Below are 16,464 nucleotides of genomic sequence, written 5' to 3'. Positions count from 1 at the left end.
CACCCATCTTCTTCTCTCTGCTCCCCCCATAGTCTGGCATCTGTCTTCTTCCCTGCCAGCGTCTTCTCCCTACTCTCTCTTCCTCATTTCCTTTGTGTCCTTCTCCCCCCCCCCACCCTTCCCATGGCCTTTCAGCGTCCTTCTCCACCCCTTTGTATTCCCCCATGTGCTTTCAGCCTCCTTCTCCCTCCTCTGTCTTCAAGTGCTTTCAGAGTCCTTCCCCCCCCCTCCTGTCTTCACCATGGCCTTTCAGCAGTCCTTCGCCCCCCCCTCCTTCTCTACCGCCCCGGGTGCAGCACAGCCGGCCAGGTTCCCTTACTTTTGTGGCACTTCCCCGACCGACCGACAACAGCCCCGGTCCGACAAACCTCCCTGCCCTTAACCGCGAATCTAAATTACCTTCTTACAGCAGCTGTAAGAAGGTAATTTAGATTCGCGGCTACAGGGCAGGGAGGATTGTCGGACCCGGGCTGTTATCGGTCGGTCGGGGAAGTGCCACAAAAGTAAGGGAACCTGGCCGGCTGTGCTGCAACCGGGGCGGGGAGGGGCGGGCAGCCCCTCTCCCTTGGTAGCCACTCGAACCGCGAGGCTACTCTCCTTCTCCTTATCTGCCCTGCCTGCAGCACAGAGCCGAACGGAAGTCTTCCCGACGTCAGCGCTGACGTCGGAGGGAGGGAGGGCTTTGTTTAAGCCCTCCCTCCCCTCCGACGTCAGCGCTGACGTCGGGAAGACTTCCGTTCGGCTCTGTGCTGCAAGCAGAGAAGGTAGGGAGAAGAAGAGCCGCGTACATCCAGAAGACTGAGCATCCAGCCCCGCAGGAGCCCCGCGACCCTCGGAGGCGTCCCCATGGGATCCCCGCGACCCTAGGGGGCGTCCCCGTGCAGCTCTTTAAACAGTACCCGGCATATAAGACGACCCCCGACTTTGGGGAGGATTTTAAGGTACTGAAAAGTCGTCTTATACGCCGGCAAATACGGTAAATTCTTTTTTTTTTTTTTTTTTACTGAGACACTAAAAGAGATTCTAGAATAGATCATGATGGTATAATTATGTAGTGCAAAATAGAAGAAAATTATGAAGAAAATAATAAGTTCAAGTGAATGGTGATATGCCAAGATTCAAAATGCACAGTGCGATATGAAATATCATAAAGGGGATAGACACATGTTGAATGCCACAAGAATTAATCAATCGCTTAAACCAGCTGAGAAGATTTTAAGATTTGCTATCATACCAAAATTCACAAAAGTGCAAATCATTCGATTTATTTTGAAATATTATTTGCATAGCTTTGCAGTCAAATACTTTCAATGACTACCAAAAAATCCTCAAGTAGTGTTTATAGAGCCGTCAGAAGCGGCACCCCAGATACACAAGATATCAATTTATGGGGCTTTTTGCTGCTGGTGCTTCCTCATAGGCCCGTACACTACTAAGTAGCTATATTCTTTAATTAGCTTATACTTTGTAGAAATCCAGCTATTAAGCTTGAATAAATAGTTTAATAGAGACTTATCTTTCAAGTCCTGATTCAAATTTTAACTGATGCCAGGAATAGCAGAACGCCAACGCATAAAGCATAGAATGTTGTGTGAATACTGGAAAAAAGAAAATAAATGAGCTATAAAGTAAAATGATGTATAAAAACTAAAACATGGAGAACCGAAATAAAGGACATTAAATTAAACAATATATGATCTTAAAAGGAAAATGGAAGCCTTGCAGGGCTGAAGTACGCCTTGTTAAACATATCTTAAAAACAATGCCCAGCCTATGTTCAACCTATGTTCAAATAAATATTTTAGACATTACAATAAAAATGAGGATGCTGAATTAAACAATATGTAGTTATAAAAGAGAAATAGACGCCCTGAATGGCTAAACTCCACTTTGTAAAACATAATGCAAACCTTGTCAAAAATTATGTTCAAATAAACATTTTAGACATAACAATGAAAGCACAAATAAGGACCAGGTAGTGAGAAATGCGCATTTGTAAACCAATTAGACCAAGAGAAAAAAGTCCTTAGACCCAAAACAGAGCCTAATCTGTTCTTAAAAACAGTAGAAATCATTCCTAAACCTGAGCACAAAGCAAAATATTGGAACATTAAGATGAAAAAGAAATAAAGATTAAGGAAAAAAACTACTAATCACAAAAATACCCAAATATAAATAAAATATAAAATATTATAACTTAAAATCCTTAAAGCTGCTAGCTACCGTTAAATAAATGAGAATCATGGAGAATGGATTGCATAGTGTTTACAAAGAGCTTGAAAAAAAATGTAGTAAGATTCGGTATAGAGACTTACAAAAAATGACCAATGAGGAAACAAGCAATATAGTAAAAAACAGTGAAAGAAACTTAAGGGAAATTGCCAATATTGAAACGTGAGTGCAAACACAGGTGAAAAGACACCACGTGAGCGTACACGGAGATCATTGATAGACTCAGAGCTGCAAACTAACATTTTCAAATTGGAAACCTAAAGAACCTCCATGCATTGCATAAAGCATTAAAGAGAATAAAGATCTTTAAGCCAGACAAATTGGTGGAAAGCAGTGTGAAACCGCCAATGGTGAACCGCAAAATCCCAAACTCTTCAAGTCAAAGTAAAAGAATGCTGCGGGAACGTACTTTATAAATTAAAAGTAGACAAAGAATTGCTCCTAGAGCCTGGGCCAATCAGGCCTTAGACTTAGCAGGGATGGGCTGGGAAGGGGCGGGCCCGCCTCATTTCGACAAGGCGGGTCTGCCGGCCGGATGGCAGCAAGACCCGCCAGCCAACAATTAGAGGTTAGGGGGGATCAATGCGGGGTATTAATGTGGGTGGGGGGGGGGCGTTAGCATGGGGGGTCCGGAGGGGGGAACGTCCTTCGGCAAGAAGGGTTGGGCACCCTCCTGCCGGCAATTGGGGGTGTTGGGTGAGCGGCGTTTTGGCAGGAGGGGTTGGGTACCCTCCTGCCGCCGATCGGGGGGGGGAATGATGACAGGCGGCTGTGGCCGCTGTATCTATCGCGGCAGGGAGATCCCTTGCCGTGATAAGTGCAGTGGCCACGTCTACTCTAACCCGATTCTGTAACAGGCGTCTGTAACATGGATGCCGGTTACAGAATCGGGGTTAGTGTAGGCCTGATTCTGTATAGGACGCCTCTCCCGGGCATCCTATACAGAATCGGGCCAAAATGTGGAATCGATAAAACGTTATGAGGTAAGTCTGTAAATGGATGGTGTAAGATGTTTAAAAGTGATGAAATTTAAATAAAAAGGGAATTTGCTGTTATAGTTAAAAGCATTAAACTGCAAATGAAAAAACAAGTAAAGGTAACATTTGATAATTCAACCAAAATATAACAGTTGCAAATAAATACAATTAAACGAATATGCACCCCTGAATACATTCTAGTGTTAAATTTAACATTAAAAGAATATCAAGGATATATTATACATAAGAGCATCTTATGGAAACAATCAATTATGCATAAAATGAAATAGATTAAAATATTTGATAAACTGTAATTGATGTAATACACATCATCCTGGAATTTGTGAAATAAAATTGTAATAAATACATAATACAATACCATTTTCTGCAAAACCTAAAAATGAAATACATATAAATGAACAAATTTCATATTTAAAACCTTTTAATAAAAAACAATAATAGACATGATTATTAACTCTGGATTTGCTTCAGTCAGGACTCACTTTCTTTACAAGCCTATATTAAAATTACTGTCAACTGCCTATGTCAGTCTATTGCATGCATTGGAATTGTGAATAAGTAACCATAATGAAATGAAAAATAAACATTTTAAAGCTAAGAAAGTTTACACAGGTCCACAATGAGTCATAAATTAGAGCTAGGAAACAAATACTCCTGTTTCTCCATAGTTTTATTATACTATGGTTCTGGAAGTCATCATTTACAAACATCACTTCAGCATTTAGAAAAAAAGATTTAGCTTAGGTAACAATAAAAAAAAAAAAAAATATATATATATATATTCACACATACAGTCAAATCTCAGTTTGCAAGTAACCCGGTTTGCGAGTGTTTTGCAAGATAAGCAAAACATTCTCGCAAAACGTGTCTTGCAAACCGAGTGTTGACTTGATTTGCGAGCACCCCCCCGATACCCGGCATCGCTCCTCCCCACTCGCAAAGGCCCCCCCGCTTGAACCGGCACCCCCCGCCCGAACAACTTAAACTTACCCCCCTGTCTGGCAGGTGCCGCTAGAAGATCTTCTCTGCTTCTGCCGGCCTTGAGCACTCCCACCCCCTCCACCAACCATTGGCCCCTCCCATTATAACTGGCATCCAATCGTATTCCCTTACCGGCCTTCACAAGGGCCAGGAAGCCAGGGTGTCGGGCTTTAGTGAGCGGGTGAGACACCACCCCTTCAATCCCAACCAATGGTGAGGTGGTAAACAGAAGAGGGCTGCTCGGATTGAAAGGGTAGAGCGGCCAATGGGAAAGCGGTAGGGCGCTGTGGTTAGGTGTGGCGTGGCACGGCGCTGTCAGCTGTGCCCTTTTGTTCCCTTCGGAGTGATCAGAGCCTCGGAGGGTCCGGTTCGCACTCCTGCAGGTGAGCAGCGACGTGTCCGATCGGCCGGGGAGGAGAGAATGGAGGCGCCACTGAGACTTCCTCGGGGAGCAGGAGTAGTAGTAATGTGTTCGTGGATTTATCCATGGGGGTGAATGGGGCAATATAGAGCCCGTCTGAGGGAGCAGCAATGTGTCGAGGGATCTGCTCATGGGAGGAGGGAAAGGGGCCTAGGAGACCCCTCTCCTCTTTGGATCTGGGTCCTGTCCTGGTCCTTGGACTCGCCGCTGAAGTTTATTCCCCTGTTGAACTGCGATCTTTGATAGGTTTGCAATATTTGAGGGTTCTAGATTGGTGCTGGGGAGGGGGCAAGAATGACTTCTACGTAGCTGTGACTGTATGCTGTAGGTGTCCCCTCCAACTCCCCACCCATCCTTTAGTGTCTTGTTCTGCCTCTCCCTCTGTCTCCTCCCTCTCTCCCCCACCACACGTTGTTTCTCCTAGTTTGCTCGTGGCCTGCGCAGATGCATGCTCAAGGCCAGCAGAAGCAGGGAAGATCTTCTAGCGGCACCGGCACGTCCTGTGGGCTGCGTGCCGGTGCCAGATGGGGGGTAAGTTTAAATTTTTGAGCGGGAGGTGCCTGTTCGCGCGGAGAGGGGGATCTTTGCGAGCGAGGGGGGGGGAGCAGCGCCGCTGGCCTCGGGGAAGGGAGGGGGGAACGTATCAAAGTGAGTTTCCATTATTTCCTATGGGGAAACTCGCTTTGATATACGAGTATTTTGGTTTACGAGCATGCTTCTGGAACGAATTATGCTCGTAAACCAAGGTTCCACTGTATATGACTATGCTGCTAAGTTCAAAATTAAGAATTAATGGAATGCATATTAAAACCTATTTTACTTTTCTTTATGATTTGTAGATTCTTACCGGGAAGGAGAATTCCAGATGCCAAACACTCCATTACTCGCCGCAAGGCTTCTCCAGCACCCAAGGGTCTATTGCATGTACCTATTGCTTTTTCACATATAAGTTCTAGTGGCTGGAAAAAATGATGAAAATTAGGGGCAGAGAAGGAAATAGTGTATTTCTTCACTATAGAAGTTTTAAAATGAAAATATCATTTAAATAGCATTTATATCCTATCTGAAGGTAAGAAACAATGTTACAATGTTCTATGTCATTACAAAATACTAGATGACAGGTAGGTGAAGAAAATCATTACCGTTTTCATTTAATTAAAATCCAAGAATCCTATATACAGAGGAATCCTGGGTCATAGATTAGCTTAACTAGGATAGTAGTACTGTATTTACCATTTCTCAAGCTTCCAAACAAAGGCTACCAAGGTGGCCAATGTCCAGGCATTTTGAGGGAAGAGGAGAATTCTTTAATGAGGCCAACCAAGAGCAACCTATGTCATAAAAACAAAGTCTGCTCCCTCGTACTTATTCTCTCTATCCCAATATTTTCACCCATCACCTCTTCCCCAGTCCATATATCCCCCACAATTCTTCCACTTTGTCTGCAAGAACATACATTCTTCCACCAATACACAGTCCAATCAATCTCATCAATTAACCTTCACCATCCTATCTCTATCCCCATCCTCTTCAAGCTAATGCTTCCCTATTTGTTTACTCTCCCCACTCCTAAAGAGCTGGCAATGTGCCTTCTGCAACACACTGGCTAGTCTAATGTAGAGGGCTTTAAAGTAGAACTGTCAGAGACTGGTTAACAAACAGTAAAATACCTTGTACAGAAATAAGAAAAAAAGATCTGAAAAACTGTATATACTAATGTCTATCGTGTATAAAATAAAGCTCCAGATCAAGTGGCTGTAATAGAAGAGACTGACTTGGATTTAGTGGAAGTCATGGAGACATGTTACACAGCGCCCTATGACCGGGATACAGTTTTATCAGGCTATAATATATTCCAGAAGATCAGAGTAGGAAGAAAGGAAGGACATTATCAAAACAACAGAACTGCGGGGCTTAAACAGATAAACAAGAAGCACTGAAAGATGGTGGAGAAAAATGGAATGGAATATTAATTCATATGACACACAGGCCTCCTTTGTAGGCAGAAGAAAAAGAGATTATTTATACCCTGCCTTTCCCAAAGTGGGTCACAATAGATTATGTACTTACCCTCGTAAGTTCTTTTCCACAAGATAGGGGAGACATTCTAGACAAGTGGGTAGTATCTCAATGGCCGCGTGCAATATGCAGAAGGAATCCAATCTGGATTTTCTCTCTGCAACTCTGCTCTACTTCAGTGGGCTCTCTAGCTCCACTTACAGTTAGTACCCAAGCACCGAGAGCCACCGTATAAATGTGAAGTAGAGACACCCATGGTAATGAAGACCATAAACAAGTGTTCTGCTCAAGAATAAACATGAAAACAACTGGAAACAGGTAATAAATGCATCAAAAGAGTTCAGAAACGACCCCTGCATAAAACAGTGACATATATACAGTCTTCCCAGACCAAGGGCTAACTAACATCCAAGAAGCAACTTGGAGAAGCATAAACGGACAGTAGGCAGGCACAGGAAGATGGGAGTCTAGAATGTCTGCCCTATCTACTGGAAAAGAGTTTACCCGGGTAAGTACATAATCTCTTTTTCCAGTGCAATAGGGAAGACATTCTAGACAAGTAAGAAAAACCAAAGCAATCCCTAAATGCTAGGGCAGGTTAACTGTGCCAACCCGGAAAACTGAGGACCCGAAGGTAGTCCTGTCTCACTGCCACATACACTCTGTAATACTTGGCAAACGTGTGCAAAGAGGACTACATTACTGCCATGCAGATTTCCTCAAGGGAGATCGCACTAAGACCCACGAAGAAGTCATAGTCCTAGATGAATGCGCCTTAATGGAGACAGGAGACTAAGTCCCAGCCAGAATAGAGGCTGACAAAATAGCCCTATGGATCCATCTGGAAAAACGGTGGCCTTGAAAGCGGGAGTGCCTCACTCAACAGAATGAGTCAGCACAAACAAGTCAGAGAGACGAAAGTTGTTAGTGACCTCCAGGTAGCAAAGAAGCGATCTTGTGGCCTGGAACCAGTAGACTGAAAAATAGGCAAACCCACATCCTCATGAGCATGAAAGCTGAAATCAACTTCGGCAGGAAAGAAGGAACCATGTGCAAGGAAGACCAGACACCAAGAATCGGTAGCATGGCTCTCGACAAGAAAAAGCCTGAAGTTTGGAGTCATAGCTCGCTGAAGTAACAGCGACCAGAAAGACAACCGGGAACATCAAGGCCAAGAGGGAAGCATCCCGAATAGGCTCAAAGGGAGCTGTGGTAAAGTCAGACAGCATCCGATTGTGGTCCCACAAAGGGAACAGTGGTTTAATGCAAAGAGCCCCTTGCAGAAATCTGGCAATAGAAGGGTGAGACGCCCAAGACAAAGGACCGTCCTGGGCTCTGAAACAAGAGAGCCCAGCCACTTGGATACGAATGGATGCCACAGTGAGGCCTGTATCTAGGCCAGCTGGAAGAAAGGCAAGAACCACTGAAATTGGAGTGGAATATGGCTCCGTCAGTTCCAGGACACACCAATGCTGAAAAGTCTGCCATGCCCCAGTGTAGGCAGACATAGCAGTCAACTTCATAGACTTGAGAAGCGTAGCAAGAACTACCTCCGTATAGCCTGTGTGCACTAAAGTTGCGCATGCAAAAGCCATGCTGCAAGAGCATAGAGACCGGATCCTAAGATAGCAGGTCTGGAGGGGCGTGGAACCAAAGGCTGTGACCTCTGCGAAGACACAGCAGATTTGCATACCGTGGCCTTCGAAGCCAGTCCAGAGCCACCAGAATATGGCCCAGAAGAGTCGCTATCAGCTGAATGACTTGGCCTATCAAGGGCCAGAGAGGAAAGGCATACAGGTGAATCTACTGAGGCCACAGCGGCACAAGAGGATTGCGATCTGTGTTGTCGGGCTCAGATCTTTCACTGAAGAATCAAGGCATCGACCTGTCTTGTGCCTGGCTATGAGGATAAATCGAGGACGATCCCAGCGCTGCAGAAGAGCTTGGAACGCCGCTGAGAACAGCTCCCAGTTGTCCGTAACCAAAGCCTGCCTGCTGAGGGAGTCAACTGGTACATTGTAAACTCCTGCCATATGTGCTGCAGAAAATGCCTGCAGAGGACATACTGTCCAGAGAAAGAAAAGACAAGCTTCCTCAGCCAGAGAGGGTCTCTCTTGGTGACTCTCCGGCAAGGGACTTGGTCTACTGCCTGGATTGTAACGCAGTCTTGTGCGGAGCCAACTAGAGAGGAAGGCATGCTGAACAGGGCACCTTTGCACTCTTGCCCAAGGAATCACATCCAACGCAGCTGCCAGGGACCTTAGGCCCTGAAGACAGCCCCATGCCGATGCAGCAGGATCCTACAAGAAGGAAGAAACTAAGCACAGCTACTGTCAGCTGGCCTCTGTAAGATAGACGCGGCCCACAGTCACTCAAAGAGAACACCCAGATATTTCATAGGCAGTGTTGGCATCAAACTGCTCCGCCCAGAGCTCACAATTCAACAAAGGCCCTCCAGAACGGGGATCACCGGATCCACTGTATGGTGACCCTCAGCCAATGAGGGAGCTCTGTTCAGGCAGTCATCCAAGTAAGGGTGTACTGGCAGACCCATATTCCATAAATAAGCTGCCATGACCAGAATCACCTTGGTGAAGGTACGGGGAGCTGAGAACTGGCAATGATTTGATGTTTTAACATGAAACTGCAAGCATACTCTGTGTGGCTGAAAACATCAGCATGTGCACATAAGTTTCTGTGAAATCTAGAGAGACGAGGAACTCTCCCAAGGTCACCAATGCAATGACAGATTGCACTGTCTCCATGTGAAAGCGTGAAACCATGAGAGCCACATTTAAACACTGGAGATCCAGAACAGGCTCTCAAGCGTTGGAGCCCTTCTTAGGCATTATGAAGTATATGAAGTAGCCGCCATAGCCAGAGAGAACGGGTGGCCCTGGCTCTACAGCCTGAATATCAAGCAAGCACTACACAGTAGTTTGAACCTTGAGCGCTGTGGCAGGTCGACTTGCTGGAGAGTCCACAAACCAATCCGTCACAAGCCAGGCAAGTCCAATGTGAAGCCTGATTGAATAATGTCCAAAACCTACAGGTTGGACAAAAGGTAAGCCTAGGCTGGCAGGCAACTGATAGTCTACCTCCTATTGAGCCTTTGTGTGTGAAATGGGAGTCAGAAGGTTGGAAGTGCCTAAAGTCGGAGTACTGCTTCTGGGAGCTTTGGGAAAATTCCACAGACGTGGCAGTCACATATGGGTGGAATCACCCAGAGCCACAAACAATGAGAGTGACCAGAACCTCTAGAGAATATGGGTCTGTTATCAGAATACATGAAGTCATCCAGTCCCTTGCCAAACCAAAAGCGCTCCGTAAAGGAAAGTTTAGCCAAAGGAGTCTTGTAAGTGGAATGAGCAACTCATTGTCAGATCCAGAGCATCAAGCAAGCAAAAACGGAGTACACTGGCACCTTAGCCAGTACTCTAATAAGAAAACAAAAGAAGGTGAGGAGAAAGCTTCACAGACAGACAAGTGTGAGTGACAAAGGAAGTTACCAAAGCAGCCTTAATGCCTAAAGCAGCTGCAGCAAAAGCTTCCAGAAGACAACATCCATCTGGCGGTCCTGCATATCCATAAGTCACTTGCACAACTCAATAATCTACCCTAGGCTGACCCAGAAGATGCTGACACTCCTGTGCCAGCGGATGAAAGTGAGACAGTGTCCACGCTATCTTAAGAACTCCTTCCAGAGAGACATACTGCTCTGAGATTAAGAAGGCCGATTAAGAAGGCCAAAGCAGGATGTCAGGGAAAGGTGGAAGAATGGGTGTGCACTGCACAAAGTCAGGAGGAAAAAGTGGACAATTAAGAGACCAAATCCAACTCCTGCAGAGGCACAGACATAAGATTCGGCAAAGCCGCTCCCAAGGACTCTGAGGAGCCAGAACACAGTTCCTGAACTCCCATGCCTCTGGAGCATAAAGGGCCAATGAGCTGGTCATCCAAAGTATCACCCAGAACAGGATCAGGCAGCGCTAAAACAGCGGCAGCTTGAGAAGACATGCCCATAGAGGCAACACTGCTTAGAGACAGAGTAAAAGCGAAGTTGGACTGTGCAGGGGAAGAACGTCTGCTGCGAGATGAATTCCGCAAACATGCCATAAAGTCTGTGAAGGTCTCTGGCTCCTGGGGCGCAGTCGCCCTGAGATGACGGAAGAATATGATTCTGAGGCTGTGGAGGGTCCACAGCCCTACGCATGGAACCATCAACTATGCCGAGCCCTGAAAATAAAGTCGCCCCACCAGGCTAGCTGAGCATTTAGTCACCTGCTGAATCAGGGAAGAGGCTAAGTCTTGCACTGCCGCCACTCCTGGCTGCAACACGTGATGCAACAACACTCCAAAAACACAGTTTGTGCAATCTTGGCAAGAATTCACACCAAGAGAGCCCAAGGACTTCATCCCAACAAGTATGGAGACAAAAATTGCAGTTTTGGAGAAGCAGGGAGCTTTTGAAAAAAAGATAGCTATAAATCCAAGATGGCCGCAGCTAAGAAATTTGTGCCAAAATCACAGCCTGCACTGAACTTCGTCTGGCAGTAGAAGAAACAGGGACAGCCCAAACTCCTCAGAAGCAGATGCAGGCTGGCTGACACCGTCTGGGATTGGCCTGTCAGCTGCAGATTGAAGTCTGTGAGCTCTCCATGAAGGCAGAGCCGAATAACTGCTCTGAGCAGAAGAATTCCTAAAAAATGGGATGAAAAACACCTTATAAAATAATAAAAAGTAGGGAGCAGAACAAACACTTCCTGCTGGCACGCATTCAGAAGGGAAAAACTGTAGGTGGAGCTAGAGAGCACACTGAAGTAGAGCAGAGTCACAGAGAGAAAATCCGGATTGGATTCCTTCTGCATATGGCATGTGGCCCACTTGTCTAGAATGTCTCCCCTATTGCACTGGAAATAGAGATTTAGTCAATGGCATGCATAGTATTGTTATGAAAGAGGAAATGATATTGAAATATTATTTTAAATTTTCCAGATGTTGGAAGAGATACCCTGGCTGTTATGTCAGAAATAGGGAGGATCATGGATTCTCTACAGGGAGAACTGTTCCTACACAGGTAACAGAACTGGACCTAGTATAAGAATGCAAAGAATATTTTTGATATTGTAGTGGGCAGTGATATGGCATCTAGTTGTATGGAATGCAGCTACTATTTGGGCTTTTTGCCAGGTACTTGTGATTTGGATTGGCCTCCGTGAAGACGTGATGGACCATTGGTGTGACCCAGTAAGGCTATTCTTATAGTTAATTTAATCAAGATAGGGAAATACCTCAAGTTGTCATTAACTGGATGGGAACATCTGAAGGAAACAGAAAAGGAGGAACAAAGTTTCTTGTTAGGAAAGAAAATAAAAGTAAGAGGAAAAGGATGTTGCTGTGCTCTTCATGAGCTAAGAAAAGGAAAAGAAGCAACAATATTGGTGGAAGCTAAGAAAATATGAGGAAGTAATGAATGCAGTCATAAGAATATTAAATAACATAATAGATGCCATACTGGAACAGACCAAAGGTCCATCATACCCGGTTTCCTTATTTCAACAGTGGCCAACACAGGTCATATATACCTGGCAAGATCTGAGTAAAACAGGAATAAGCAGTGGATTTTCCCAAGTCCATCTTAATAATGGTTTATTATAGGAAATTATCCAAATCTTTTAAAAAATCCTGCTAAGCAAATTGCTTTTACCACATTCTCTGGCAACAAATTCCAGAGTTATTTTCTCCGATGTGTTTTAAATCTACTACTTAATAGCTTTATTACATGCTCCCTAGTCCTAGTTGTTTTGGAAGGAGTAAACAAGCAACTCACATCTACCCGCTCTACTCAGTAATTTTATAGACCTCTATCGTATCTCTCTTGAGCAGTCTTCTCCATGCTGAAAAGCCCAAGCCACTTTAGCCTTTCCTCATAGGGAAGTTGTCCCATCACCTTTATCATTTTTGTCACCCTTCTCTGTATCTTTTCTAATTCCACTATAACTTTTTTGAGGTGTGGCAAACAGAATTGCACACTGTATTCAAAGTGTGACTGAATGATACAAAGGCATTATAACATTCTCATCTTTGTTTTCCATTCCTTTCCTGATAATTCCTAACATTGTATTTGCTATTTTAGCTGCTGACGTACACTGAACTGAGGGTTTCAACGTATCCTCAACGATGATACCTAGGATCCTTTTTCTGGGCAGTGACTCCCAATGTAAAACCTTGCATCACAGATATAATTTGGGTTCCTCTTTCCCACATGCATCATTTTGTACTTGCTCACATTTAGCATCGTCTGCCATTTTGATGCACAGTCTCACAGTTTCAAGGACCTCTTGCAATATTTCACAATCATCTTGTGATTTAATAACTTTGAACAACTTTGTACCATCAGCAAATGTGGTGGATGCCGGATAAATGCAGTTTCTATATACTTGAGAATTACTATTAAAAATAGGCCTAATTAATACTATGCCCCATACCATAACTTTCTAGTCTGAGTCACTCTCTCTTCCTCTATCATCCCCCACCCCACCACTTAAGGGTTCAGCATCCATCCATCTACTTTCCTCTCAATACTTTTGAGCCCCCCCCCCCACCCAGATCTGGTGTCCAATGGACACCCCTCACTCTGTAGAGCTGATATCTTTTACCTGTGGCTCTCCTGAAGCAGCAGCGGCAGCAGAGACAGCACTGTAAACAGGCTGCTTGTGGCCAGCTCCAGCAGGGCATTTCCCAGCACCATTACTTTCTGCACCAAATCATATGCTCCACTAGAATTGTTTCCACAAAGCAATCCTTGATTTCATTAAGGAATTTTACCTCCCTAGCATGCCCTGATGTTACCTTTAATTAGTCCTGTTTGTCTGTCATAATTAGATTGCAAGCTCTTTCGAGCAGGGACTACCTCTTGTGTGTTTAATGTACAGATCTGCGTGTACCTGTTAGCACTGTAAAAATAATAAATAGTGTAGTAGTAGCAGTCAATATCGGGGTAATTGAAATCACCCAATATTATTGTGTTATCCAGTTTGTTAGCCTCCCTTATTTCTGATAACATTTCAGAATCTGTCCTATCACTATCCTTTTCCTTCTTTAGACATGGAATTTCTATTCATAGGGATTTCCAAGGCGTGTAGAATTTTTAGTCTATTCGATTTAAGGCCCTTGTTAACATATGTTAAGCTTTCACCAATTTGATCCACTTATCACTGCAATTTAATTTATACCCTGGTATGTCAGTATTCCATTGATTATCATTCTTCTACCAGGTCTCAGAGTTGCCTATCTATCATTTCATTTAATGAAATATATTCTAACTCTTCCATTTTGTTTCTTAGGCTTCTGACATTTGTATACAGACATTTCAAACAATGTTTATCGTTCCTATTTACAAATTTCTCAGCAGTTGACGGTGATCATTTGCAATCTTTAAAATCTATCTGCTCTGTATTTAAAGACACCTGGTATACTATGTTCTCTATTGCAACCTCACTATTGGAATGCTTGGTGATATCTTTTAAAGACACCTTGCTCTAAATCATGCTCTTTGAAGCAACTGTCAGCCTTCTCCCAGTTTCTAGTTCAAAAGCTGTTCTATCTCCTTTTTTAAATGTTGATGACAGCAGTCTGGTTGCACCCTGGTTAAGATGGAACCCATCTTTGTGGAATAGGCTCTTCCTTCCCCAGAATGTTGCCCAGTTCCTAACAAATCTAAAAACCCCTCCCTGCACCATCATCACATCCATGCATTGAGATCCCAGAGTTTTGTTTGTCTTTTTCGTCCCGCATGAGGAATGGGAAGCACTTCTGTAAGTTCTGGATTTTAGCTTCCTACCTGAGCCTAAATTTGGCTTCCAGAACCTCCCTACAACATAGGAAACAGTAGAGAGCAGTTCTCCAATGGTCAAAAAAGGATAACTGAGAAACCATTTATAAGATTTCCAAAAGTCTTTAATCAAGTAAAAGTATCAAGACCCGACACAAGCTGTGTTTCGGCCCTAAGGCCTGCATCAGGAGTCATAATTCTTATGTAAAACAATGTGTAAATCAAATTATTTAAAGATGGAGGATCAACTTTTATAAGTGATCGACTGAAAGCAGAATTTTTTTTTTCAAGCAAACCATTTTCAGTCAATCACTTATAAAGAATTTTAAGAACATAAGAATTGCCGCTGCTGGGTCAGACCTGTGGTCCATCGTGTCCAGCAGTCCGCTCACGCAGCGGCCCCAGGTCAAAGACCAGTGCTCTAAATGAGCCCAACCTCACCTGCGTACATAAGAACATAAGAATTGCCACATCTGGGTCAGACCAGTGGTCCATCGTGCCCAGCAGTCAGCTCACGCAGCGGCCCATAGGTCAAAGACCAGTGCTCTAAATGAGCCCAGCCTCACCACTGTACGTTCCAATTTATCAGGGACTTGTCCAACTTTGTCTTGAATCCCTGGAGGGTGTTTTCCCCTATAACAGACTCTGGAAGAGCGTTCCAGCTTTCTACCACTCTCTGGGTGAAGAAAAACTTCCTTACGTTTGTACGGAATCTATCCCCTTTCAACTTTAGAGAGTGCCCTCTCGTTCTCCCTACCTTGGAGAGGGTGAACTATCTGTCTTTATCTGCTAAGTCTATTCCATTCAGTATTTTGAATGTTTCGATCATGTCCCCTCTCAGTCTCCTCTTTTCAAGGGAAAAGAGGCCCAGTTTCTCAAATCTCTCACTATACGACAACTCCTACAGCCCCTTAACCATTTTAGTTGCTCTTCTCTGGACCCTTTCGAGTAGTACCATGTGCTTCTTCATGTATGGCGACCAGTTCTGGACACAGTACTCCAGGTGAGGGCGCACCATGATAACCTGTTTGTGATCCCCTTCTTACTCATTCCTAGCATTCTGATCACCCTTTTTGCCGCCACTGCGCACTACGCAGACAGCTTCATCGACTTGTTGATCAGAACTCCCAAGTCTCTTTCCTGGAAAGTCTCTCCAAGTACCACCCCAAACATCCTGTATTTGTGCATGAGATTTTTGTTACCGACATGCATCACTTTACACTTACACGCTGAACCTCATTTGCCATGTCGATGCCCATTTCTCGAGCTTGATTATGTCACGTTGCAGAACTTCGCAATCCTGCGTCTTCACTACTCTGAATAACTTCGTATCATCCGCAAATTTAATCACCTCACTCGTCGTACCAATGTCCATATCGTTTATAAAGATGTTGAAGAGCACGGGTCCAAGCACAGAGCCCTGCGGCACCCCACTGGTGACGCTCTTCCAGTCCGAGTATTGTCCATTTACCCCCACTCTCTGTTTCCTATGCTCTAGCCAGTTTTTAATCCACGTGAGTATTTCACCCTCAATTCCATAGCTCGCAATTTTCCGAAGTAGTTGTTCATGTGGAACCTTGTCGAATGCCTTCTGGAAACCCAGATATACAATGATGACTGGGTCGCCCTTGTCTATCTGCCTGTTTACTCTCTCTCGAAGAAGTGCAGCAAGTTTGTCAGACAAGATCTGCTTTTGCTGAAACTGTGCTGGCTGGTCCTCATTAGACCGTTTCTGTCAAGGTGATCAATGATGTGGTCCTTTATCAGCACCTCTCCATCTTTCCCGGTTCTGAGGTCAGACTCACCGGTCTGTAGTTTCCCGAATTTCCCCTCAAACCTTGATCAGCATAACATTCGCCACCTTCCAGAATCTTTCCCGATTTGATCGACAGATTGGCTATTAGTTGAAGCAGTTCAGCTATAGTCCCTTTCAGTTCCTTGATGACCCTCGGATGGATGACATCCGGTCCTGGGGATTT

At 44.4% G+C, this 16,464-nt stretch overlaps 1 protein-coding gene across 9 annotated transcripts in view; it reads right to left on the bottom strand.

Moving 5' to 3' along the window:
• STRBP (spermatid perinuclear RNA binding protein) overlaps positions 1-16,464 on the bottom strand; it is a 307,353-nt gene that overhangs the window by 113,343 nt on the left and 177,546 nt on the right. For all 9 annotated transcript variants that reach the window (XM_033959926.1, XM_033959928.1, XM_033959924.1 and 6 more), the window contains exon 8: positions 5,480-5,591. In XM_033959926.1, the coding sequence (XP_033815817.1) occupies positions 5,480-5,591 (112 nt within the window). The remainder of the gene's footprint in view (positions 1-5,479; positions 5,592-16,464) is intronic.

This window comes from Geotrypetes seraphini, chromosome 10 (assembly GCF_902459505.1).
Source record: "Geotrypetes seraphini chromosome 10, aGeoSer1.1, whole genome shotgun sequence".
Taxonomy (NCBI): domain Eukaryota; kingdom Metazoa; phylum Chordata; class Amphibia; order Gymnophiona; family Dermophiidae; genus Geotrypetes; species Geotrypetes seraphini.
Note: the sequence above shows the minus strand (reverse complement) of the source record. Positions and strands in the feature narration are given on the sequence as shown.